Source organism: Gorilla gorilla, chromosome 23 (assembly GCF_029281585.2).
Source record: "Gorilla gorilla gorilla isolate KB3781 chromosome 23, NHGRI_mGorGor1-v2.1_pri, whole genome shotgun sequence".
Taxonomy (NCBI): domain Eukaryota; kingdom Metazoa; phylum Chordata; class Mammalia; order Primates; family Hominidae; genus Gorilla; species Gorilla gorilla.
The window spans coordinates 35,125,122-35,150,942 of record NC_086018.1 but is presented as its reverse complement, the minus strand read 5'-3'; the positions used below and the strand labels follow the sequence as shown (position 1 = coordinate 35,150,942).

At 56.5% G+C, this 25,821-nt stretch overlaps 1 protein-coding gene across 1 annotated transcript; it reads left to right on the top strand.

Moving 5' to 3' along the window:
* The first annotated feature begins 723 nt into the window (after positions 1 to 723).
* Positions 724 to 24,799, top strand: IL2RB (interleukin 2 receptor subunit beta). The gene is made up of 10 exons (XM_004063427.5): positions 724 to 815; positions 6,458 to 6,578; positions 7,030 to 7,144; positions 8,151 to 8,229; positions 11,432 to 11,537; positions 12,919 to 13,067; positions 14,263 to 14,428; positions 15,214 to 15,328; positions 18,198 to 18,282; positions 21,788 to 24,799. Exons 2-10 carry the CDS (start codon positions 6,491 to 6,493, stop codon positions 22,538 to 22,540), a joined length of 1,656 nt encoding a protein of 551 aa, XP_004063475.2. The 5' UTR covers positions 724 to 815; positions 6,458 to 6,490; the 3' UTR covers positions 22,541 to 24,799.
* The last annotated feature ends 1,022 nt before the right edge of the window (positions 24,800 to 25,821 follow it).

Below are 25,821 nucleotides of genomic sequence, written 5' to 3'. Positions count from 1 at the left end.
ATAACTAAAAGAGTATAATTGGATTTTAACACAAAGAAAGGATAAATACTTGAGGTGATGGATACCCCATTTACCCTGATGTGATTATTATACATTGTATGCGTGTATCAAAATAGCTCATGTGCCTCATGAATATAGACACCTACCACATGCCCACAAAATTAAAAACTAAAAAAAACAGTCATCTCTGAATGCTAAACAGAGTAAGGGGCTTCCTGGAAGGCTGGGTGAAATGGGAGTCTCGGAAAGATGGTGTGTTGCAGGCTGGGAGGAGGGTGAGACGCTGGGGTCACCTAGAGGGACCTGCTTGTGTGAAGCCTACGTATTAGTGGGTATGTGTGTGACCGGATGGAGGCGTCAGAGGTGTTGGGTAGCCTGTGTGAGTTGGCGTGGGGGTGATGTAGGAGGGGAGAGAGGGAGGGCCTGCGTTCCCTTGGCTCCTGTGTGCAGCTAGGCCCCTATTTGACAATGTGTGTCTCTGTGTGTGTGTGTGTGTGTGTGTGTGTGTGTGTGTGTGTGTGTGTGTGTGTGTGTGCCGCCCCCAGCGTAGGAGGCAGATCTTTATCTGGCCCTGGGTGCTTGAGGAGTTTCAGGCTTTCTCATAAGCCTCGTCTCCCCGCCTCTCCACCCCAGGCCTTGCCCCTCTATCCTCTGCACAGGAAGTGGGCTGGCTCTGGGCTTTTAGTCTTTGTGGCCCCAGCAGCCGCAGCCGTCTCCTGGGCCAGAGCTGAGCAGGGCCCTGGAGAGATGGCCACGGTCCCAGCACCAGGGAGGACTGGAGAGCGCGCGCTGCCACCGCCCCATGTCTCAGCCAGGTGATGTCCCCCTGCCTCCCTCCCGGCCCCTGTGGACCAGCCAGAGGGCTGGGAGTGAAAGTCACAGAGAAGACTTTCAGCTCTGACTCAGTTCCCCCAGCAGTTTCTGCCTGAACTCCCATCCCCCAACTTTATCTTAGAATTCCCCTAGGGAGGGGGTGGGCCCAGCTCTCATGGCTCCTGGCTGGAGGAAAAAGCGGTCCCCAGTCCCAGGTCAGCTCTCCTTCCCAACCCATGCAGGGGAGGCTAGGGACTGCTGTGGGATGAGGGGCTTCCCTGGGCCCTGTGTGCTGGGCCCCCAACCCGGAGAGGTGGAGAAGGGATGGGTGGATAGCCTGGGTGCCCGGAGAGGGTACGGGATATGGGGTGGGACAGGCGGGAGCCCCCTCCTGACCTCTGTGGAGTGGGGCCCATATACTGGGGGAGGCAGCCCTGTGTTGCGTGCTCATCAGGAGGCTTGTGGAGTAAGTGGGGAGAGAAGGGTCCCCTTGGAGAGCCATCTATGAAGTGAAGTTGCTGCGAGGCCTCTGGGAGCCCCAGGCTGGAGGCAGAGCCCTGGGTTTGAGTCTGGGTTTGTCCCTCCCTTGGCTGCATGACTGGACAGGTCAGAAGCATCTCCAGACATTGGGGATGGGACCCTATCTTCGGGGCTGCCTGGAGCTCATGCTCTCTCCTCTCCTGGGGGCCAAAGCCTCCCACTCTTAACTGTGTTTGTAGCACCTCGGGGGAGGGAGGTGGAGTGAGGAGCTGAGCTATCCCCCAGGGTCCCCTTCCTTCCCCCACAGCCAGGGTCCCGCACCCAGCTGGAGAAGCCCCTGAAGTTAAATAGCAAGAGACAAGCACTGTGTATGGGAGCAGGGGGGTGGCAGGTGGAGGTGGCCAGAGAGGACAAGGGGACATAGGCCCCATTGAGTTCAGAGGTCAGGTTGGATGCACCATGGGCTCCCGAGCTCCTGCTTTACCACCCTGCCCCAGCCACCATATACCCCTGATGGCAGCAGGGGCCCCGAACTGCACCTGACCAGGTTCGAATCCCAGCTCTATGCCCTTCTCGCCTGGGTGAGAGGTTGACCCTTTTCTTAGTCTCCTCATCTGGCAAAAAGGAGGCATACTAGAGCCTCCTCATGGGGCTGTAGGGAGGGCTAAAAGCTGAACTACCCCCGAGTGCTCAGGGCAGGCAGTGTAGGCAGAGAGAGAGCAGGCACCAGTCCCTGTCCCCAGCAGCATCTCTCTGAAAATCAGATGGCTGGGGTCAGCCGCTCCGGGCTTCAGTTCTGGCATGGATCAAATGGGGCAGCAAGACCCACCTTGCAGGGCTGTGGTGGGGATGTAGGCATCCGTGGGTGTGACCAGTTTCAGAGTCATGAACGACAGGGCACGTGTGGGTGTGCCTGAGGACCCAGGAGGGGGTGCTCAAACTCGAGGTCCTGGGCTCCACTTGCTGTCACCCGAGGCTGGGCTTCTCCTCACCGTGCAACCTTAAGTGGGTTCCTTGGCCTCCCTGAGGCGCAGCTTCCCCGTTGCAGAATGAGGGTGCAGCCTCAGTGACTGCCAGGCGCTCCCTCAGCTCTGTGCCCCTCTGGCACCCCCACACCATCCTCCCGTGGACTCTGCCCTCTCCGAGCATCGCTGCACCTCTGGGCTCCAGGCGGCGGGAAGCAGACTCCAGATGGCGCTTTCTCGTCCTGCCTGGCTGCCTCTAGGCTGGGCCTGTGGTTTGCCCCAACCTTCCTTTGACCTTGCACCCCTTTGTCCCCCAGCACCTTCCTCACACACTGGGGCTCTCTGCAGTTCCTGTCCTGGGCATGGGGTCATCCTGAGGCTGGGCCCGACCTGGGGTGACACCCACACAAAACATTGATGGTCCCCTTGCCCTAGGGCCAGGTTGGCATGATTGAGCGTGAAGGGGCACAGGGGCTATGGGAGTCCCCTGGTTGGGCTATGCACTCTTTGGGGTCCCAACCCTGTGCCCTCTGCTACTGGGGGATCCCAAGAAAGAGGTGAGCAGCCCCCACCCTGGGGAGCTCACCCTCCTGTGGGGACGGTGGGCCAGGCAAAGGCGAGCCCATGGTACCCCGAATAAGCACTGCCAGTCTGTCTGTGAGCTGCTGGGTCCTGACTCCCAGGACAGAGAGGGTGGCAGCCTTACCTCTGGGACCACTGTTACCTCTGGGACCAGTGTCTGGCAGGGTGGGACAGCATGAGAGAGTGAGCCTGGAGCCCTAGCTCCGCCTCTTACTGTGTATATGACCCTGGGCAAGTTAGGGACTTGGAGCCTTAGTTTCCTCATCTGTAGAATGGGATAATAAAGCCGTTGGGCAGCTTAGATGAGCTGGCATATGTGAGGCACTTGGCCCCAGGCCTAGCATAGAGTATGTGCTTAGTACGCATAACGAGTATTATTAGATCACCAGTGCATATTTACCGTCGTGTGAGCTGTCATGGTGGGAAGATGCGTCTGGGGAGTTCCAGGAGGGGAGGATCCCTGCCTGGGCACTGGGCAGTCTGCCCTGACTCAGATTCCAGAAAGGCCTCTTATCCACTGCATGACCTTAGGCAACGCACTTCACCTCTGCGTGCCTCCGTTTCCTCATTGGAAAATGGGGATAATAAGAGTATCCCCGCCAGAGGCCCTGATTGCTACATTTAAAGAGTTTTAAATGGAGCCTGGCTTACAGTAACCTGTCAGCCGATGGTTTTGGTGTGATTAAGGGGGTGGCAGAGCAGCGTGGAGGTGGGTTCTGATCCCAGCTCTGTGCTGGGCTCCTGATGTAACCTTCAGCAAGTCTTTCCCACTTCGGGACCTCAGTGTTCTCAAATGTAGAACAAGGGACTGTGCTTGCTCAGAGAGACTTTGCAGCTTTGACAATGCGTGGGCCTCTGACTCTCACTCCTGTGACATCTGCCTTAGGAGATGGAACCCATGGCTCTTGGGGCCAGGGCGTGGGTCCCTGCTCCATGCTGGCTCTGATGTAAGCCATGAGACAATCCAGGGCCACCTAAAGAGCTCTGCTTTTTTTTTGCCGTACTGAGGCCTCTGACCACACTCATTCATTTCACTACATTTATTGAGCACCGACTGTGTGCCCGGCCCTGTGCTCAGCAGTCCCTGGAGCGAGTGTGCTGGTGGGCCAGCCCCTGGTCAATGCCGGCCCTGCTGCTGCCAGCCTAGAGGGAGGAGCAAGGCGCTCAGAAGAGGAAGCCCTCGCCCTCCATCACGGAAATCAGGGAAGGCTTCATGGAAAAAGGCATGAGGGCCCGTTTGAAATGGGCTTGAAGGATGGCAGGATCTGTAAGGGACCCAGGGAAAGGATAGACTTGGGAAGGACCTTTGGAGGGTGAGTGTCGGTTTCCTGGTCACCTGGAGCCACTGGCTTGTGCAGGCAGGTAGGTGCGGTGTGTGTGTGCTTTGGCCTGGGTACATGCACCTGTTCCTGTGAGGGCAGAGTCTGGAAGGGTGGGCTGACCTCATTCCGGTCCCAGAAAGCCTCGAAAATGGGAATTTAGGCTTTGATTGCAACAGGGCCACTGCAGGTTCCTGGGCAGGGATGTGGGTGGTTGGAGGCAGGCTTCAGGGAAGGCAGGTGAGAGCCTGCAGATGGGGTGGTGCCGTTGTCTGGGCTGGAACGGCACGAGGCTGGCCTGGCGAGGGTGGGGAAGAGACAACAAGTAGTCATTGGAGTGTCCTGCTGTCTGAGGAGTGTCCTGACTGGCTAGGTATGGGGGCAAAGGTCACCTGGAACAGGAAGGGTACAGTTGTCCCAGAACTGAAAGTCAGATAGGAGAAGAGCTGGGGATGAGCTGGGTTTTTGCCGGGTGCAGGAGCATCCCCTGTGAGGGGGTCCTGCAGCCATCGGGAGGGACGTGGAGGCTTGGGGCTGAGCTGGAGAAAGACCCTTGGAAGCTGAGGGCTGGAGCCAATAAGAGGCTCAAGAGAGAGAAGGGAAGGGGAGTGAGAGCTCGAGTTTGGAGCCGCTGGAGAAGGGGGAAAAGGAGGGAAAAAAGCCCAATGCTCAGGAGCCTTGGAAGCTCTCGAGATGGAAAAGCAGGAGGGAGGGAATGATGCTCCACCTCCTCCACATCTCTTGACTCACCTGCTCCTCTCCCCTCTCCCCCTGCCCCTCTGACTGAGGCTACCCTCATCTTTCCCTGGAAGCTCCCTCCTCATCTCCCTGCCTCCCCCTTTGCCTGCTCCAAACACCTCTCCTGGAAGCAGTCCCCTTATCTTCCCGAAGTGACCATGTGCTCACTTTCTCATTCCTCTCCGCACACCCAGCCCTTGCAGAGGGTGGGGGCAGCTACGTTTCTTTCCCGTTTCCACTGCGACAGTCGTGGTCTTGCCTCACAGGAGCTTCCACAGTTGGCTAGAGGTTCCCTGAGAAGCAAGGCTTTGTCTCAAAAAAAAAAAAAAAAAAAACAAAAAAAAGCAAAGTACTGGCCAGTGGCCAGTGCATAATAGGCACTCCGGGAAAACTTTTGAGCCTCCCTCTGACAGGGCTGGCTTAGAGATTTCATGTCTCTTTCCTCCCTGGGGTATAATCTGGGTGACCAACCTGGCCCTGCCTCCAAGGAGCTTCCAGGCAGGTAGGGGAGTACGAGTGTGGACAAGGTCCTCCGTAAAGGCTACTGCAGACTTCTGTGCCTCAGTTTCCCCTCCTCTAGGGCTCTTCAGTGTTGAGGTCAGAGCTCCTATCTGCTTTTCTGCTTTTCCGAGTTCACGTCCTGATGCCTTCACACCATTGCCTCAACTCCCTCGAGGGACAGTGAGGGGCAGAGGCAGGGGCTAGCCTCAGAGCCCTCTGGAAGCCCCTCTACCTGCTGACTTTAGCTCTGTCTATATTTATTCTATCACTTGTTTGTTCAAGAATTTTTTTTGGCCAGATGCCTACTATGTGCCAGGCACTGTTCTAGGAATTGTGGACCTAGCAATGAACAAAACACAAAAATACCTCTCCTTAGTGAGCTTACGTGACTCTGTGTGTTTGTGAAGAGAGATAGAGGAAAACATGAATCAGTCAATAAACGACGAATAAATAATACTGTGATGAAAATGTGGGGGGGGGGGTGGTGAGTAACAAAGGGTGCTTCTTTTATTTTTTTCTTTGAGACAGAGTCTTACTCTGTCGTCCAGGCTGGAGTGCAGTGGCGCCATCTCGGTTCACTGCAACCTCCGCCTCCAGGTTCAAGCAATTCTCCTGTCTTAGACTCCCGAGTAGCTGGGACTACAGGCGTCCACCATCTTGCCTGGCTAATTTTTGTATTTTTAGTAGAGACGGGGTTTGACCATGTTGGTCAGGCTGGTCTCAAACTCCTGACCTCAGGTGATTCATCTGCCTCGACCTCCCAAAGTGCTGGGATTACAGGCATGAGCCACACGCCTGGCCACGACGGGTGCTTCTTTATGTAGTCTAGTCAAAGAAGACCTCTCGAAGGAGGCTGCAGTTGAGCAGAAACTTGAAGGAAGGGTGTGAGCATGTGTGGGGTGGTGGGATTAGCAGGTGCAAAGGCCCTGGGGCTGGACTGAGCTGGCACCAAGGAGTGCAGACCATGCACACTGAGGGGGCGGGCCCAGCCTGCCTCTAGGGGCAGCGAGGCCTGGGATGTGTATTTACGTGTGCTCTCTCTTTCTCCTCTCCCACCAGGGCTTCCTTCCTCGGCTCCACCCTGTGGATGTAATGGCGGCCCCTGCTCTGTCCTGGCGTCTGCCCCTCCTCATCCTCCTCCTGCCCCTGGCTACCCCTTGGGCATCTGCAGCGGTGAATGGTAAGGACCCTGACATCTGAACAGCTCTGCTTTCCCTACCGAGAGATGGCTAAGGCCCTGCTAAAGCCTCTTCCCAGAAGGGGATGGGGCCAGAGACCAGGTGTCCACCTCCTGCCTCACCCTCTGTCCTGGACTCCTGCCCTGGCATGCATGCATGAATGCACGTGCACACACACACACACACACACACACACACACACACGCCTCTCCAAGCCACAGGCTTGTGCTACTTTCTGTCCCTGCCTTGCCTTAGTTTGCCTGTAGGAACTTGCAGGCTCTGGAGCTCCATTTCCTCCTCTCTGAAGTGGGTCCATGAATCCCTTCTCCACTTGCCAGAGTTACCCACCTCCTCCTCTGGCAGGTGTGGGTGCCAGGTACAGGGGCAGTGGGCGTGTCTTGGGGGGGCTGTGGGCACCTACAGTCAGCACTCACACCTCATCTTGCCCGGCAGGCACTTCCCAGTTCACATGCTTCTACAACTCGAGAGCCAACATCTCCTGCGTCTGGAGCCAAGATGGGGCTCTGCAGGACACTTCCTGCCAAGTCCATGCCTGGCCGGACAGACGGTGAGTCCACTGGCCACACTGCAGAATCTTAGGATGGTGGGATCTCATATTCTGGATCCTATGCATTGGACTCCAAGGAGTCAACGTTTACAGAATCTTGGACTAATGGCACCCACAGACTCTGAATCACAGGAGTTGGGGCCCAGACCTGGAATCAACGGATCGTTTAAGAGAATTTGGGAGTCAGCTATTTAGACTTCTAGAACCTGGGTGGAGTCCAGGCTGCAGTGGAGGGGCTGGGGATGAACTGGACAGGGTAGTTTGGGGACACTGAGCTGCAAGCCTGCTATGCCAAGGCTGGACTCCACTCTAGAGGCAAGCAGAGAGGAAGTGGGGAGAAAGGAGGGTCCCCAAGCTTTTTGGATAAGCTCGGATTTTGAGAGACCCTGTAGGCAGCTGTGGGGACAGGGAACCTGGGAGTGGTTGGGGTGCCTGGTGGATGGCAGAGAGATGTCACTGTGATGTAAACATCCAGGCGGCCAGTGAGTGAGGGACTGACCCCAGGTAGGCTTGATAGGGTCAGGGAGAAGAGGAAGACCACAGAGAGGTGGCTGGGCCCAGGTGGATTCCATAGGGTGTGGGGTGGGGGAAAATGGGGAGGGAGATGGAGGGGCAAGGCAGGTTCGGGCCCTGGCTTCTGGGTGGGTGGTGATTCCACACGGCTCTGAAGGCCTAATTAAGGATCTATCTTCATCCTAAGCCTCATGGAGCTTTGAAGGGCTCTAGGTGGGGAGGACTGCCTGTCTTGAAGTGGTTTGTGTTTCTAGATCACTCCAGCTGCCGTGGGACCAGGCTGGGATGAGGGAGCAGGACAAGGTGCCCATGAGGGAGGAATGCCATGGAGCCAGTGGGGGAGGCAGTGCCCCTCACAGTGGTTGGCACAGGGGCCCCAGCCTGGCCTTGCTGCCTGGTGCCATCCTGGCAGCAGAGAGATCTGAGAAGAGTCCCTTGGGCCAGCTGTGTGGGTCCTTCCTGTTCTTCTAAAGAGGGTCTTTTGCCATGAAAGGCGGTGGAACCAAACCTGTGAGCTGCTCCCCGTGAGTCAAGCATCTTGGGCCTGCAACCTGATCCTCGGAGCCCCAGATGTGAGTAGCCCACCCAGGGAGGGAGTGCAGGGAGAGGGTCGTCTCCCAGCTCCGGGCTGCGATCTCAGGGTGGGCCGGATGCCAGGGGAAGAGCTGAGGCCCAGTGGCTGGGGCTGTGGCTAAGCAGGATGCCCAGCGCTGAGCAAGAGGCAGAGAAAAACAGGTGACACCCCAGGGAGTGGACTCAGGCCTGCCCCAGGGCCGACGGACCCTCTGTATGTGAGGCATCTGCCATTCTGCCTCTGCTCCTGCTGTCTCCCCTGCGCTTTGTGGGTCCTGTGACACTTGTGTTCCTTATCAAGTAAGACAGCACTCCAGTAACTGTAATGACCACACCCAGCTCTTCCCGGGGTCTTGGCAGTGCAGCGCAGTGTGGGGGGTGAAGGGTGTAGACTCTGGAGCTGGGTGCTCCAGCCCTGGCTCGCCAGCTGGGTGACGTTGGGCAACCCCTGTGCCCCAGTCTCCCCTTCTGTAAAATGGGCATAATAATGGCACCTACCTTGTTGGGTCAAGGCCCAACAAGGGCCTTGTTTTTCATGCCCTCCCCAGCCTGAAGGTGGGACCTCACCAGGGACCCGCCTCCTTCTGCCCAGGCTGCTCGGGCCAAGGGGCACCTGCAGGCCAGTGCCAAGCTGTCCCCTGCACCCCCGTGGCTTCCCATCTCCCTGTGCTCATTGGTGCCTAAAGTCCAGAGGGGGCCGAGGCAGCTGGGGCCAGTGAGTCAGTGCTGCCTCGAGCGTGCCAGGCTGTGGTCGTGCCTGGGCTTGGTCCCGCTCTGAGATTGGAGTGGGCACTGGAGCAGGAGGAGGCCAGACAGTGGGAGCAGACACCCCTGAGCTTGCGGGGGCAGTAGAGATGCCTGGGTCCTGGCTTGGGCAGCTGCAGCTGCCCCAGGAGAGCTCCTGGCTACCTCGGAAGGGGCAGGGGTCCCGCTTGTCCCCAACTCACACTGGATCCATGGAGTGCGTAGCCCCGACTGTGCCTCCAGGATCAGATCAGTTGCCAGAAGCAGGGGAGAGGCCAAACAGCGGGAACAGACAGCTCCGAGCCTGCGGAGGCAAGGGGGGACCTTCCCAGCCCCTGAGAGTGCAGGGATGCCTGGGTCCACAGCCACAACTTGGGTAGCTGCAGCTGTGCCCGGGAGGGTGGGTCTCCTGCATGCTCCCTGCTTGCAAGGTCACCTGGAGGCTTGGGTTTGGACCAGGGCCCCTGAGAGTGCAGGGACACCTGGCTCTGTGGCCGTGACTTGGGTGGCTGCAGCTTCACCCAGGAGAGCGGGGCTCTTGCCTGATCCCAGCCCCCAACAGCACCAGGAGGCCTGGGTCCACAGCCAAGACTTAGGCAGCTGCAGCCCTGCCTGGGAGGGCAGGGCTCCTACCTGCTCCGTGGAGCAGGAGACCCCAGCTACACCTCTCCGCTGCAGCCAGAGTTTTAGCAGCGGCCACTCTGGATGGGCAGCTGCTGCCTTCACCTACAGCCCCATGGGTCAACATCAGCACTGTACCCTTCTTACCAATGAAGACACTGAGGCTCAGAGAGGTATGATCTCTGCCCAAGGTCACACAGCCAGGAAGTACACAGCTGGGATTGAACCCAGGCCTGTGGGCTCCCAGTTCAGGCTTCTCACCGTTGCATTAGGCTGCCTCTTGCAGGGCATATGGCCATGTCCATATGAGTGTACATCAAATTATTGTCTGTCAAAGTCTCCTGGGCAGCAGCGGGCTCCAAGGACACCCGGACCACATCTTCCAACCATCATCAGGTTATATGTCTTCTTGAGGGGCAGGAGAGTGTGAAGATGGAGTCACACAGTGTAGCTGATAAAATCACAGCCTCTGGAACCGGATGCTGTTCCCCTTGCAGGGAGCTCTGTAGGTGGCCTGGTTTCTGATCCTGGCTCCACCATTTCTTAGCTGTGTGACCTCAGGCAAGTCCCTAAGGCTCTCTGTGCTTCAGTCTCCTCAGCTATAGAATGGAAATAGTGACAGTGCCTGTGCCCAAGGGAGTTGAGAGAATTAAATGAGACAATATATGTAAAGCGCTCTCAAGAGTGCCCGGCACAGTGTGAGTGATCATGCGAATGTATGATTGGCAATATTTTTATAACAATAATAGTAATAATAATAACAATAATAATGAGACTACTATCATCGGGGAAAATCTAGCCCCCATAGCAGCTATAAGAAGGCTAGGACAGGGTCTATAGGGTGGAGAGGAACTGGCCAGTTTGGGGAATTCCAACGATCAGGTTTAAGGTTTGCTCATAGTAGGTCTTATGCAGACCAGAGGGACTGTGCCCAAGGTCCTGGCCCTGAAATCAGCATCCTGGACCCCAGATCCTAAGAGGCCTGCACCAGAGCTTCCTCCCGCAGGGCTGCCGGGCTTGTAGGGTTGGCACCTGCACAGTGGGAGGATGCCTTAAGCTGCTCACTCGGCAGCCCTCTGTCAGGCATGACAAGCCAGGACTCGGAGATGCAGTCACCCTGTAGGGGGACACAGAGGGCCTGGGTTTGAACCTGGGCTCCCCTGCTGTTCATCTGCACGACCTGGCGCAGGTCCCTTGACCAGCCCGAGCCTCAGGCTTCCCACCCATACCATGGGATGGATGCTGTATGCATTGAGGGGCTAAGGCATCTGAGCAGTGACTGCTCATAGGAAAATGCTCAATACCTGGCCATTTTCTTCCAGAAAATTCAAGGCGTAGGGATGGGGAGAGATAGGGGAGGGGAGGGCCTTTCACACTAAAAAATGTTAAACAGGTATAGTTCCAGAACTGTACCTTTGTGGGGGCTTACCAGCTTGCATGCCTCCTGTAACAGGGAGCTCACTCCCTCTCAAGGTAGCTCACTTCATTTTAGATCAAGTGTTGGTAAACTACCTTGACCCACAGGCCATATCCAGCCCACTGCCTGTGTTTCTAAATCAAGTTTTACTGGAACATGGCCCTGATATTCATTTACATGTTGCCTATGTCTGCTTCATACTACAGTGGCAGAGTTGAGTCATCGTGACAGAGACCATGTAGCCCCGTAAAGCCAAAAATAGTTACTATGTGGCCTTTTACAGAAAACGTTTGCTGCCCCTGCCTTGGGTGGCGGGGCATGTGGAGAGGCTGCCATCCTTCCCGGGTCATCCTGGTGGCCTCCTCCTTCCCCTGCCCCCAGCTGCTAGAAGTTTCACCCCTGCCCTCCTTCCCTTGCAGTCTCAGAAACTGACCGCAGTCGACATCGTCACCCTGAGGGTGCTGTGCCGTGAGGGGGTGCGATGGAGGGTGATGGCCATCCAGGACTTCAAGCCCTTTGAGAACCGTGAGTGAGGAAGCCAGGGTGGGGCTGGGGCAGGGCTGGGCACCTCCTTCCTTCCACCTCCTCTGGGATCTTCCCTGCTCCAGCCTCTCTCCCCGGCAGCTTCCACACCCACATCTGACCACCTCACCGCCCGCTGTTCTCGGGATGACGTCCTGGCTCCTTCCTCTGGCGTTCAAGGCCGCTCAGGATCCAGCCCTGGGCCTCCTCCCTGGCACTCCTCCTCTTGAGGCCTATATTTCTGCTACAGCCAAAGGCCAGCTCTCCAAACCCACCTTGCCTATCCCTGCCTCTGAGCCCTTGCACATGCCGATCCCACTGCCTGGAAGGCTCTTTACACCTGGAAAATTCCCACTCACGTTTCGAGGCTTAGTTGAGAGTCACTTCCTCCAGGAGGCCTTCCTAGGCTCCCCTAGCCCTTTGTACCTCCTCTTTCTGGGAATGTATGTCCTGGGTTGTCACTGCCTGATTGTAGGTCTGTCTCTTTCACTGGGCTGTGAGCACCCTGAAGGCAGAGTCTGTGCCACCCCTGTGTCTCCTTGCCACGCACCCAGCACTAGGTCTCATCAGGACAGTGGTCTGGGACGGTTTGTTGAATGCCTGAGCGACTGCCTGCTGACCTTGGGGGCCATCTCCAGGGAAGCAGTGGGGTGGAAAGTGAGAGTCAGGCCTGAACTGGATGTGATCTGACTGGCAGACCATCAAAACTTTCTGAGCCTGAGTTTTGGGGAGAATCGGAGTCACCTACCTACCAGGCTTGTAAGGCATCTTTGAACTGAGACACAGAAACTGCTTACCATGTAGTCAGCACTCAGCATCTGCTTATCACTTATGTGGTTCTATAGAGTCTTAGAAGTATAGAAACTGAGATTCATTTAGCTTCAGAATCACAGTGTTATAATCATCACACTTAAAATAAATGAGATGATCCATGGAAAGCTCTCAGGTCAATTGTAAGTGCAGAGAAAAGCTGCCGTGAGTCATTCATCCAGCAGCTACTGAATCAAGTGCCAGGTAATCTTCCAGGCGCCAAGGACACAGCAGACAACCAAGTCCCTGCCCTCAAGGAGCTCACAGTCTGCTGGGGGAGGCAGAAAATGAGTAAAGAAACCAAACCATACATTTCGTAGGTCAGGTGATGATAAGCACTGGGAATAAAAGTGAAACAGGCAAGGGGGGTGCAGAGTGGTGAGTGGTCAGGGAAGGCTTCTCTGAAGAGGTGATCATTCAAAGAGGCCTGGAGGCAGTGAGGGAGCGGGTCCTGGGGCTTTGGGTTGGGGGGTAGGGGAGGTGGTAGCATGTGCCAGGAGGGAGGAGTGGCAGGTACAAAGTGGGAGGTGGAGGTCATGGCTGACTGCTCTCCCGTACCCCCTCTTGTCTCCAGTTCGCCTGATGGCCCCCATCTCCCTCCAAGTTGTCCACGTGGAGACCCACAGATGCAACATAAGCTGGGAAATCTCCCAAGCCTCCCACTACTTTGAAAGACACCTGGAATTCGAGGCCCAGACGCTGTCCCCAGGCCATACCTGGGAGGTGAGAATGTGGCTCAGTCCCCACCTGCCCTGGTTCCTCCTTCCTGTCCCGGTCCATGTCCTGTCCCTTTTTCATTGTGTCTAGGTCCCCTCAGCCCCAGGTGGATGGTGGGTGGCTGAGTCCACTCCCGTGTTCTTTCTGCACTGCCTGGGGCTGCCTCCCCGACTTCCACGTCCTTATCTAGCCCCCTTAATCCTGGGGATCCGGCTGGCAGCAGGTTCCAGGCTGACACCAGGGAAAGAGTCAGAAAACCAGGAGACAGGCAGCTGCCCAGCCCCATGGCTTTCAGAGGCCAGGGAAGCCACCCCTCCACGTGTCAAAGCCCATCTGCTCCACATCCGTGTGGGCCTGTTGCTTATTCATTCACTTACACTCATTTCTTCATTCACTCAACTGCTCACTCAACAAATATTTGCTGAGCACCTACTATGCGCTGGATGATGGGGAGAGAGTGGAGGGTGAGCTCAGCAAACTTCCACTCTCAGGAATCTCAGACTGGGGCAGGGCAGGCAGGCAGTCAGTCAGCAGATGTAGCGACAGGGTCTGGGATAGTGAGGCACCCGGATAGTGATAAGTTCCATCAAGAAAACCCAACGGGGCAAGGAATTTGACAGTGACTGGCACAGGCTACTTCAGACTCAGGTGACCAGGGAAGGCCCCTTGGACACCTGGGCGTCCAGAAGGAGCTGACCTGCAAAGATCTGGGGAGAAGTTTTGCAAAATTAGAAAGACCTGCCACGGCAAAGGCAGGATGCTGCTATGTGTCTGGGGAGCAGGAGGAGGCAAAAAGAGTGACCCAGGGTGGGAGAGGTGTGCGGAGACATCCCACTTACTGGTCCTGTGGAGACTAGACTGCAGCGGGGCATGGGTGGGAACCAGAGACCAGCTGCAGGCTTGGGAGAGGGCGGCAGCTCAGGCCTGGGGTGAGTGCAGCGGGGAGAGGGGGGGATGGTTCTGGAATGGCTGTGGAGGTGGAACCAGGTTCTGGAGGTGGAACCAGCTGATTAGCTGATGACTTGGGCTTTAGGGGATGACCCTGGGGTTTGAGGCCCCAGCAACTGGGTAGTGAGGGAGCTTTGGGTGGCAAGGAAGTGGGGGTGCAGCTGGCAGGGGTTGAGGGGGTGCTGTAGTGCTCAGCTTCCTGGCCCTGCCATGGGAGGTGAGGTGGGCGCTGACAGTCCTGTCTCTGACCCAGGAGGCCCCCCTGCTGACTCTCAAGCAGAAGCAGGAATGGATCTGCCTGGAGATGCTCACCCCAGACACCCAGTATGAGTTTCAGGTGCGGGTCAAGCCTCTGCAAGGCGAGTTCACGACCTGGAGCCCCTGGAGCCAGCCCCTGGCCTTCAGGACAAAGCCTGCAGGTACTGGTGGGTGGCAAGGGTGGGAGGGGGCTCAGGCAGGAGGGGGCGGCTGGAGGAGGAGCTGCTCCATTCTCTCCCTGCCTGGGGTGAGGGTACAGCAGTCAGCTCCATCCCTCACTTGCCGTAACCCTGCAGGGGGCTCGCTTTTCAGACAGGAACAGGGGTTCAGTGAGGGGACGGGGCTTGCCATGGGCCTCGCGAGTTGGGGAGGGGTCGAAAGGCTGTTTTCACTTTTCTCCACCCCGAAATCTCCAACTCCTGGTTTCTTCTGGGGCTGGGGGTGGCCACTTTCACCTCTCGGCCTGATCTGTGAAATGGGTACAGTGACCGCGAGGCAGAGCTGCTGTGAGGAAGGCGTGTGATGTCCCGGCAGCCTGGCCCTCAGCAGGTCTGCCGGGCGCCTGTCCCTCATCGCATCACATTTTGAGTTCAAGCCCAAGCAAGATCTGGGGTCCTGTAAGTGGTGCTTGGAGGGAGGTGGAGAGAGGGGTGCAGCCGGGTGGAGCCCAGGCTGCTGTGGGGGTGGTGGGGGGCTGTAGGCTCACCAGGGGGGCCCATGGGATCTGTCTGGAGCTGGAGGAGCTCTTAGAATGCCACCGTGTCATTTCTTTTTAGCATGAAATCTGGCTTCCCAGAGGATGGGCTTAGCAGAACCCTGTCCCCAGCCCCCCAGACGCAGGCCTGCGTGGCAGGGCCCTGGATGGGGGTGTTGGGGTGACCGACCCAGGGTGAGTGAGGGCCCTTCTCTAACCCCTCTCCTTGCTGTTTCTCCCACCCCCGGGCAGCCCTTGGGAAGGACACCATTCCGTGGCTCGGCCACCTCCTCGTGGGCCTCAGCGGGGCTTTTGGCTTCATCATCTTAGTGTACTTGCTGATCAACTGCAGGAACACCGGGCCATGGTAAGAAGGTGCTCCTCCCCTTCCTTCATGCTCCCACCCCTCCAACGTGCACACACATGCACACACATGTACATGCACATGCACACACACGCACACAAGCACACATACACACACACACACTTACATGCACACATGCCACCTTGCCAGGTCAGATTCTGGACCGAACCCCCTGCTCTGATACACCCGTGCTTCATCTACCCTCCAAAGAGTCCTCCCTGTCCAAAACCTGGCCTTTCCCTGTGTTGCATCCCCACAGGGGGACCCTGCGGAACCAACCCGAGGGGAAGGTGGGAGGTGCAGCCCTCCAGGGAGAGCCCCGGGGCCCTGTCCAGAACACTGCTCTCAGGACTGGGGATGCCCATGTGCACATGTCAGCTGTCTCTGTGTCTGGGTCCCCGCCGGTCCTCTAGGTCTGTCATTCGCTTATTCCCATATTCACTGAGTATGAGCTGCATGCCAGGTACAGCTCAAAGAGCTGGGAACACAGTGGCAGGCCGCATGCATGCGCCCCAGCTCCAGGCAGCTCACAGCCCAGTGGGGGAAGGCAGACAATCATGCAGGTGTGTAATGACACACCGGGATCAGGATGGCAGAGGAGGATGTCGACGTATTGCCATTCCTTAGGATCCATGGAAACCAGTTCCAGGACCCTCCCTACCCCCTACAGATACCAAAGCTGGTGGATACTCAAGTCTCTGATTTTTATTTTATTTTATTTTTTTTTTTTTGTGAGACAGAGTCTCACTCTGTCACCTAGGCTGCAGTGCAGTGGCGCAATCTCGACTCACTGCAACCTCCACCTCCAGGGTTCAAGCGATTCTCCTGCGTCATCCTCCCGAGTAGCTGGGACTACAGGCACACGCCACCATGCTCTGCTAAGTTTTTGTATTTTTAGTACAGACGGGGTTTCACCATGTTGGCCAAGCTGGTTTCAAACTCCTGACCTCAGGTGATCCACTCGCCTTGGCCTCCCAAAATGCTAAGATTACAGGTGTGAGCCCCCACGCCCGGCCTCAAGTCCCTGATTTAAAACAGCAGAGTATTTGCGTGTAACCTACACACATCCTCCCAGAGACTTTAGGTCATCTCCTAGATTACTTATAATACCTAATACCATGTAAATGCTATGTAAATAGTTGTTATGCTGTATTTTAAAAATTTGTATTATTTTTTATTGTTGTATTGCTATGAGGGGTTTTTTTTCCTGAATATTTTTGATCAGAGATTGGCTGAATCCATGAGTGCAGAACCCACGGATCCTGAATGCTGACTGTATCAGGAGCAGAAAACAGGGAGGGGAACCTTGGCTGGGGCGTGGCCAGGGCTGGTTTCCCTGAGGAAGGGATGATTCTGTTGAAATCTGTAGCAGGAGCCCATGGGGGGGGTGTGGAGGGGATGGGGAGAGTGTCCCAGGCAGAGGAAACAGCATGTGCAAAGGCCCTGGGCAGGGAGGAGGGAAGAAACTTCCAGGAACAGAGTGCAGGGGCGCTGGTGTGGCTGGAGACAGAAGTGGGTGGGGCAGGAGGCTGAACTTGAGCCTGGGCATGTGGCGGCAGTGACGCTTCCTGGGGCCTCAGGCCGTGGTGAGGACCTGGGCCGTGTGCCGAGCAGTCATGGAGGGTTTTCCCAGAAGTGGGACAGGATCCACTTTGCCCTCTGTAGCCCTGGCTGCTGTGTGGAGCGTGGCCTGGTGGAGGGCAAAGCGGTGAGGAGGTGACACTTCTGACCAGGGGATGTGGCCCCCTGATGAGAGCCCTGCTTCTCCCAAGAGGTTAGCAAAGCGTGCCTAACTGTGTCACCTCACTCGACTTTCCCCAGCACTGGGAAGGCAGTGAGTCAGGGGCTACCATTGCCTTTTAACTGATGCCAGGACTGGCCAGAGAAGTCAGCTGACTTGCCCAAGGTCACATAGCCAGTTAGGAGTGAGTGCCGCTCTCCTGACCGTCGTCCTGGAGCAGTGGTTCTCGGCAGTGTTCGGAGCCCCGTTTCCTCTTTCCTCCCAAGAAGACAAGCATTCCTCCAGCCACCCGTCCCCTCCGCCCACAGCTCCCTGCAGGCCTTCAGGGAAACCATGTCCCTGTAGAGGGAGAGGTCCTCTCGCAGGCATGGGTTTGGTGGCCTCCAGACTGCCCTCCTCCTTGTCGTTCTTGCGCCCCTTCAGTCCTTTCTCCACCATGTCATTCTCCTGTTTAATGCTCTTCAGAGGCCGCTCACTGCGCTGCAGTACACCCTGGCCCTTGAGGGCCTCCACCAGCTGTGTGGAACCTTTGGGCAAATAAAAAATGGTGCCTCTTTCTTCAGGGCGATGTGCACAGCTTCCAGGCACTCAGCTTAGCAAGCAGAACATGGGCTGGAATTCAGCGTCACTCACCACCACCTTTCCCACTCCCTGCCCAAGCCTAATGCCCTTGGGCAGTGTACAACCTGAACCACCATCCATGGCAGCCCTGACAAGAAAGCCCATCTCCTCTCTCCCTCCTGCTGGTTCATTCCACTTTTTCTAGCCATCTCCATCCCTGACCACTCTGGCTTGTGTGTTCACCCCCATTGGCCCCCACCTCCCCGTCTTGTGTAGCACTGTGCTCTCTGTCTCCACAGAATGAATGGTGATGTTGCAACATGCTTTGTGTCCATCTCCCCATGAGAATGTCAGCTCCTTGACAGCAGGGACCTCCTTTGTTGGCCATTCTTGTCTCCCCAGTGCCCAACACAGCGTCCTCCCACAGTGAGCACTTAGTATCGGTGGAATAAATACATAAGTAAATGTGGTGTGGCTCCGTGCCCGGCATCCAGAGCTGTGGCGCTGATGGCATAACACCATGGTCCTTCCCTTTCTCACCCTCCTCCTTCCCTCCTCTCCTCTGTCCAGGCTGAAGAAGGTCCTGAAGTGTCACACCCCAGACCCCTCGAAGTTCTTTTCCCAGCTGAGCTCAGAGCATGGAGGAGACGTCCAGGTAGGAGGCGGGGGTGGGGAGACAGAGGTGGGCAGGGGTGTGAGTGGGATGAGGGGGTGGCAGGTTAGTAGCTAATTTTGTGTTTTGAGAGAGGAGACAAAACGCCAAAGTGAGCAGCCTCCAGGGTGGGCATGGGTCTCTTCTCCAGCTCTGGCACTTTCCATCTGAGCCAGACTGCCTGGGTTCTAATCCCAGCTCCACCACATTCTGGCTGTGTGACCTTGGGCCTATAGAGCCTCCCTGGGCCTCAGTTTCCCCACCTGTTAGATGAGAAGAAAAACAGTGTTACTATGTGTCCTGCCCTGAGTACATTGCCTGGCACGCAGTTAGTGTTCAAAAGAACCCTATCAGGCTGGGTGCAGTGGTTCATGCCTGTAATCCCAGCACTTTGGGAGGCTGTGGCAGGTAGATCACGAGGTCAGGAGTTCGAGACCGGCCTGACCAACATGGTGAAACCCTGTCTCTACTAAAAATACAAAAATTAGCCAGGCATGGTGGCGCATGCCTGTAATCCCAGCTACTCAGGAGGCTAAGACAGGGGAATCACTTGAACCCAGGAGGTGGAGGTTACAGTAAGCCGCGATGGCGCCACTGCACTCCAGCCTGGGAGACAGAGTGAGACTCCATCTCAAAAAAAAAAAAAAAAAAACCCTATCTGGTATTACTGTTGCCGGTGTGCTGAACGAACAGGACCTGCCAGCACAAGCTCTCTCCACCCCACTGTCTGTGCAGACATGCTCTGTGCTTCTCCTGTCCCTGCTCAAAATTCCTGAGCAGGCTCCATAACATGGATACTAACAAGTCTTCCCATCACTTTGAGTCACAAAACACCGATTCATTTTTAAAGTGCCGGCCCGCAGAGCAGTAACGCTCTAAACTCCATCTCAAATTCCGTCGTCTCCTCTTCCCCAGCCCATGCCCCCTTCAGGCAGGAAGCTTCAAGAATGAAGGGGGGACATGGGGGGTACTTTTTACCACCCTAGCCCCACTCTAGGCTCCCAAGACTGGGGGGTGGGGATGAGGTAGGGGCAGAGGGAGGTCAAGAGGAGTGGCGGAGGAGGAAAGCCATGCCGGACCAGAGCTGTCATGACCTGGCTTTGGAGTTCTCTATCAGGGCTGATCAAGGGCCCCTTCTGGAATTCCTTGGAAAACTCCCAAGATGAGAATATCTTAGTTGCAGTGCTTTTATTTATTTATTTTTTTTTTGAGACGGAGTCTTGCTCTGTCGTCCAGGCTAGAGTGCAATGGCACGACCTCAGCTCACTGCAAACTCTGCCTCCTGAGTTCAACCGATGCTCCTGCCTCAGTCTCCCAAGTAGCTGGGACTACAGGCACACACCACCACACTTGGCTAATTCTTGTACTTTTAATAGAGATGGGGTTTTGCCATGTTGGCCAGGCTGGTCTTGAACCCCTGATCTCAGGTGATCTGCCCACCTTGGCCTCCCAAAGTGCTGGGATTACAGGCGTGCGCCACCGTGCCTGGCCATTAGTTGCAGTACTCTTAATGTGCGGGAATGTATTTCCTTAAAATTCTTCCCTCAGCCTTGAGGGTAGCAAGATTCCCATCTATAAAGGTATTCAAGCAAGCCATGGCTGCCTATGTGTCAGAAGCATAGAGATTCTCCCATTGAACTGGTTGGAGGCTGCACTAGATTAGCTGCATGCTCAGATACCTTCCAGCTTCAAGTCCTGATTCTATGAACCTAGAACATCCTGAGGTGGGAGCTGCAAACCATTCCAGCTTCCCGTGAGGGTATCCTTGGGTCTAGTGTGTGGAGCGGGGTTCCAAGGAAGAAGGCATGATGTGGCTGGGGGTTGGGGCTGGCAAAGCAGGCCCCACCTTTTCTGCATCTGGGTGAGAGACCTACCCCTCCACCCTAGGACCCACAGGGGCCACAAGGCCCACCCCCACTTCCCAGGGGATCGTGGAATGTGTGTGCGAGTGTGGGAGCGTGTGTGAGGGGCATGAGCGTCTCCTGAAGCCCCTTTCAGGGCATTGTGGGCAGAGGCTCAGGCCCAGGAAGTAGCTGGCCACAGGCAGTGGGCCCCTGGCTCACCGGTGCTGGCCACAGGCCTGGCCACTCCCTCTCTGGCTGCACACGCAGGGCTGCTGTCTGGCCCCGCCCTTGCCCTGGGTATCATGAATCTCACCCGACCAGTGCTTCTTCCTCTCTGCCCAGCCAGCGACTCTCTTTGCCATCCTCAGTTTATCATTTCTGCCTTTCTCAGCCTTTTCTTTTGTGACATAACTCCTGGTTGTGGAAGTGTGTGGTGTGTGCACGTGTGTGCATGTGTGCATGCATGTAAGCATGTGTGTGTGTGTCTGTGGAGCAGCTGGCTCAGCCTCAGGGACTCTCCCTGGAGAGGAGAACTGGGCATTTGTTGCTGGTTCATTAATTCATCTGAAATAAATCCATGAGACCCGCCATGCTGGGCACAGAGGCCTGGGGAGCCCATTGGGCCTGGCCCCTGTGCTTAGGGGGCCACAGTCCAGCTGCTGAGGGTTCCCGGGACAGAGGGTTGTCAGGGCTCCCAAACTCACCCACCCGAGGCCCCTGCCACACCACCAGGAGGGCCTGCTGTCCCCCACTCTGCTGTGCAGTCTGTGTCTTACCCGTTTTGGGTGTTTACATCTCCATTTGCTTACCTGATGTCTCCCTGGTGACCTGATGGGTGACAGCGAGGAAGTCAGGAGAGATGTGGCTAACTGTTGTGGAAACTGAGGCCCAGAGAGGTGCAGGGGCCCGCCCAGGGTCACACAGTTAGTGAGTGCCAGGGCCAGGGCTAGAACCCGGGTCTTCCCACTCCTTGCCAGGGCTCTCTGGAATCCCGAGCAACTGAGAAGTGCTCTGATGGGCACTTTCCTCTCTCTGGGGATGGGAGGCGGAGGGGGTGGGGGTGGGGACTGCAGGGAACTGGGGGAAAGGTGAATCAGGAAACCATCAGCTCCCCTAAGAGATGTTCCCACCACAGTGTAAGCAGAGACCCTGGGTCCCAGCTCTGCCGCCTGCCGGTCTGTGATCGGGGCCAGGGCATGTCCCGTCTCTGGGCATCCGTAGGGTGAACAGGCTGTGCTCTCAGTGCCCTTCTGCTTTGGCATGGGTGGATTGATTCCCACACTTGTGCTAGTGCCCACTAGATGTCTGAGGATTCTCTCCTTTCCTGGGTCCCCAGCATCTAGAACAGTGCCAGGCTCATAGCAGGTGTCCAATAAACAGTCACTCTTGAGCAATCAAACATTCCTGGGCACTACTGGGAGCCAGAGGCCTGTGCTGGGCTGTGGGTCAGGCAGTCTCCCTGGGCTGGTGGCCCAGAGGGCCCCCAAGCCAGTGGGTGGGTTGGGGGAGTGCGGGGCTATAATCAGGGAGGGCTTCCTGGATGGGGCAGCCCTGGGCCAACTGCTTCAGGAGGAGGAGGAGTTAGGAGCTGTTGAGAGTCCAGAGGAAGGGGTGGAGGGTGAAGGAAGCCCCCACTCACCCACCCCTGGCCTTTCTCCCACCAGAAGTGGCTGTCTTCGCCCTTCCCCTCATCGTCCTTCAGCCCTGGCGGCCTGGAGCCTGAGATCTCGCCACTAGAAGTGCTGGAGAGGGACAAGGTGACGCAGCTGCTCCTGCAGCAGGACAAGGTGCCTGAGCCCGCATCCTTAAGCAGCAACCACTCGCTGACCAGCTGCTTCACCAACCAGGGTTACTTCTTCTTCCACCTCCCGGATGCCTTGGAGATAGAGGCCTGCCAGGTGTACTTTACTTATGACCCCTACGCAGAGGAAGACGCTGATGAGGGTGTGGCCGGGGCACCCACAGGGTCTTCCCCCCAACCCCTGCAGCCTCTGTCAGGGGAGGACGACGCCTACTGCACCTTCCCCTCCAGGGATGACCTGCTGCTCTTCTCCCCCAGTCTCCTCGGTGGCCCCAGCCCCCCAAGCACTGCCCCTGGGGGCAGCGGGGCCGGTGAAGAGAGGCTGCCCCCTTCCCTGCAAGAAAGAGTCCCCAGAGACTGGGACCCCCAGCCCCTGGGACCTCCCACCCCAGGAGTCCCAGACCTGGTGGATTTTCAGCCACCCCCTGAGCTGGTGCTGCGAGAGGCTGGGGAGGAGGTCCCTGACGCTGGCCCCAGGGAGGGGGTCAGTTTCCCCTGGTCCAGGCCTCCTGGGCAGGGGGAGTTCAGGGCCCTTAATGCTCGCCTGCCCCTGAACACTGATGCCTACTTGTCCCTCCAAGAACTCCAGGGTCAGGACCCAACTCACTTGGTGTAGACAGATGGCCAGGGTGGGAGGCAGGCAGCTGCCTGCTCTGCGCCGAGCCTGAGAAGGACCCTGTTGAGGGTCCTCAGTCCACTGCTGAGGACACTCAGTGTCCAGTTGCAGCTGGACTTCTCCACCCAGATGGCCCCCACCCAGTCCTGCACACTTGGTCCATCCATTTCCAAACCTCCGCTGCTGCTCCCGGGTCCTGCTGCCCAAGCCAGGAACTGTGTGTGTTGCAGGGGGGCAGTAACTCCCCAACTCCCTCGTTAATCACAGGGTCCCACGAATTTAGGCTCAGAAGCATCGCTCCTCTCCAGCCCTGCAGCTATTCACCAATATCAGTCCTCGCCGCTCTCCAGGGCTCCTTGCCCTGACCTCTCCCCTGGGTTTTCTGCCCCAGCCTCCTCCTCCCCTCCCCTCCCCCTCCACAGGGCAGCCTGAGCGTGCTTTCCAAAACCCAAATATGGCCACGCTCCCCCTCGGTTCAAAACCTTGCACAGGTCCCACTGCCCTCAGCCCCACTTCTCAGCCTGGTACTTGTACCTCCGGTGTCGTGTGGGGACATCCCCTTCTGCAATCCTCCCTACCGTCCTCCTGAGCCACTCAGAGCTCCCTCACACCCCCTCTGTTGCACGTGCTATTCCCTGGGGCTGCTGTGCCCTCCCCCTCATCTAGGTGACAAACTTCCCTGACTCTTCAAGTGCCGGTTTTGCTTCTCCTGGAGGGAAGCACTGCCTCCCTTAATCTGCCAGAAACTTCTAGCGTCAGTGCTGGAGGGAGAAGCTGTCGGGGACCCAGGGCGCCTGGAGAAAGAGGCCCTGTTACTATTCCTTTGGGATCTCTGAGGCCTCAGAGTGCTTGGCTGCTGTATCCTTAATGCTGGGGCCCAAGTAAGGGCACAGATCCCCCCACAAAGTGGATGCCTGCTGCATCTTCCCACAGTGGCTTCACAGACTCACAAGAGAAGCTGATGGGGAGTAAACCCTGGAGTCCGAGGCCCAGGCAGCAGCCCCGCCTAGTGGTGGGCCCTGATGCTGCCAGGCCTGGGACCTCCCACTGCCCCCTCCACTGGAGCGGTCTCCTCTGCAGCTCAGGGGCTGGCACACTGGCCTCCAGAAGGGCAGCTCCACAGGGCAGGGCCTCATTATCTTTGCACTGCCCCAGACACAGTGCCCAACACCCCGTCGTATACCCTGGATGAACGAATTAATTACCTGGCACCACCTCGTCTGGGCTCCCTGCGCCTGACATTCACACAGAGAGGCAGAGTCCCGTGCCCATTAGGTCTGGCATGCCCCCTCCTGCAAGGGGCTCAACCCCCTACCCCGACCCCTCCACGTATCTTTCCTAGGCAGATCACGTTGCAATGGCTCAAACAACCTTCCACCCCAGCAGGACAGTGACCCCAGTCCCAGCTAACTCTGACCTGTGAGCCCTCAGGCACCTGCACTTACAGGCCTTGCTCACAGCTGATTGGGCACCTGACCACACGCCCCAACAGGCTCTGACCAGCAGCCTATGAGGGGGCTTGGCACCAAGCTCTGTCCAATCAGGTAGGCTGGGCCTGAACTAGCCAATCAGATCAACTCTGTCTTGGGCGTTTGAACTCAGGGAGGGAGGCCCTTGGGAGCAGGTGCTTGTGGACAAGGCTCCACAAGCGTTGAGCCTTGGAAAGGTAGACAAGCGTTGAGCCACTAAGCAGAGGACCTTGGGTTCCCAATACAAAAATACCTACTGCTGAGAGGGCTGCTGACCATTTGGTCAGGATTCCTGTTGCCTTTATATCCAAAATAAACTCCCCTTTCTTGAGGTTGTCTGAATCTTGGGTCTATGCCTTGAAAAGAGCTGAATTATTGGACAGTCTCACCTCCTGCCATAGGGTCCTGAATGTTTCAGACCACAAGGGGCTCCACACCTTTGCTGTGTGTTCTGGGGCAACCTACTAAACCTCTCTGCAAGTCAGTCTCCTTATCCCCCCAAATGGAAATTGTATTTGCCTTCTCCACTTTGGGAGGCTCCCACTTCTTGGGAGGGTTACATTTTTTAAGTCTTAATCATTTGTGACATATGTATCTATACATCCGTATCTTTTAATGATCCGTGTGTACCATCTTTGTGATTATTTCCTTAATATTTTTTCTTTAAGTCAGTTCATTTTCGTTGAAATACATTTATTTAAAGAAAAATCTTTGTTACTCTGTAAATGAAAAAACCCATTTTCGCTATAAATAAAAGGTAACTGTACAAAATAAGTACAATGCAACAAAATAGTGTTGATATTCATTGCCTGCGGTAAACCTGTTGTCTCTTAAAGGGGAAATGAGAAGCTGCTGGGGAGCTGTTGAAGACATCCCAGGGCCAAATGCAAACTTCCTCCTTGAGAGAAAGTAAAAGGATTGTAAAGGGAATATCTTTTTCACTAATAGGAGTCAGGACTGTCTGTCTTATTCTGTGTCCAGGTATCAGCTCATGGCCATATCCCACAAGTCTATGCCTGGGGAAATATTGCACTTGATGACGAATCTCTCTCTCTCTCTCTCTCTCTCTCTCTCTCTCTCTCTCTCTCTCTCTCTCTCTCTCCCCCTCTCTCTCCCCCTCCCTCCGGATAGGTAGATAGATGATAGATAGATAGTGTCCTGATAAAAGTTGGACCAGACCAGGGATGGCAATTCCTGGCATTCATAAAGCCACACTCATGGCAGACATTACTAATCAATTGCACCCATGCACGGCAGACATTTCTAATTGAACACAGCTCTCCTCCTGCAGAGCCTGGGTGCAGCTTCAGATTCTGCAATGCTGCGCTATAGGTAGCCCCCAGTTGGTCACAGCTGATAGCTGATGACCTCTCTGGACCGCATAATTCCTCAGGTTCCTAACACAAAAGGAGCTCTTAGGTTTCCCACTCCAATTTCCCAGGCAGGGAAAACTGAAGCTGAGAGGATGGAGACTGGAAAGCTGAGAGGGACCTGTGAGAGGCAAGCCCAGGGAGCCCAGCTGTCCCCACCATGTCTGGTGAGAGACTTGAGCTGGCAGGGAGCAGAGTCAGGGCCACCTTATACTGGGTGCAGATGAAGGGATGGGCCAGCGGTCGCTGTGTGTCATGCCCAGTGTGGATCCGAGTGTGGATCTTGGGAGAGGAGACAAAGAGGAAGCAGCTGGCGGCAGGGGTGGTGGTCAGATTGCAGGAGGGGCCTGGGTCAGATTCAGGAGACAGGAGCGGCACCAGCTGGGGACCGGGCAGCCGCTGGGGCCCTGGAGAACCATCAGGTACAGAGCGGGAAGCAGGA

Coding starts and splice junctions, on each gene's coding strand:
- IL2RB (XM_004063427.5), top strand. CDS start 6,491: ATGGCGGCCCCTGCTCTGTCCTGGCGTCTGCCCCTCCTCATCCTCCTC. Junction 11,538..12,918: donor CTTCAAGCCCTTTGAGAACC/GTGAGTGAGGAA, acceptor TCTTGTCTCCAG/TTCGCCTGATGGCCCCCATC. Junction 15,329..18,197: donor TGCAGGAACACCGGGCCATG/GTAAGAAGGTGC, acceptor TCCTCTGTCCAG/GCTGAAGAAGGTCCTGAAGT.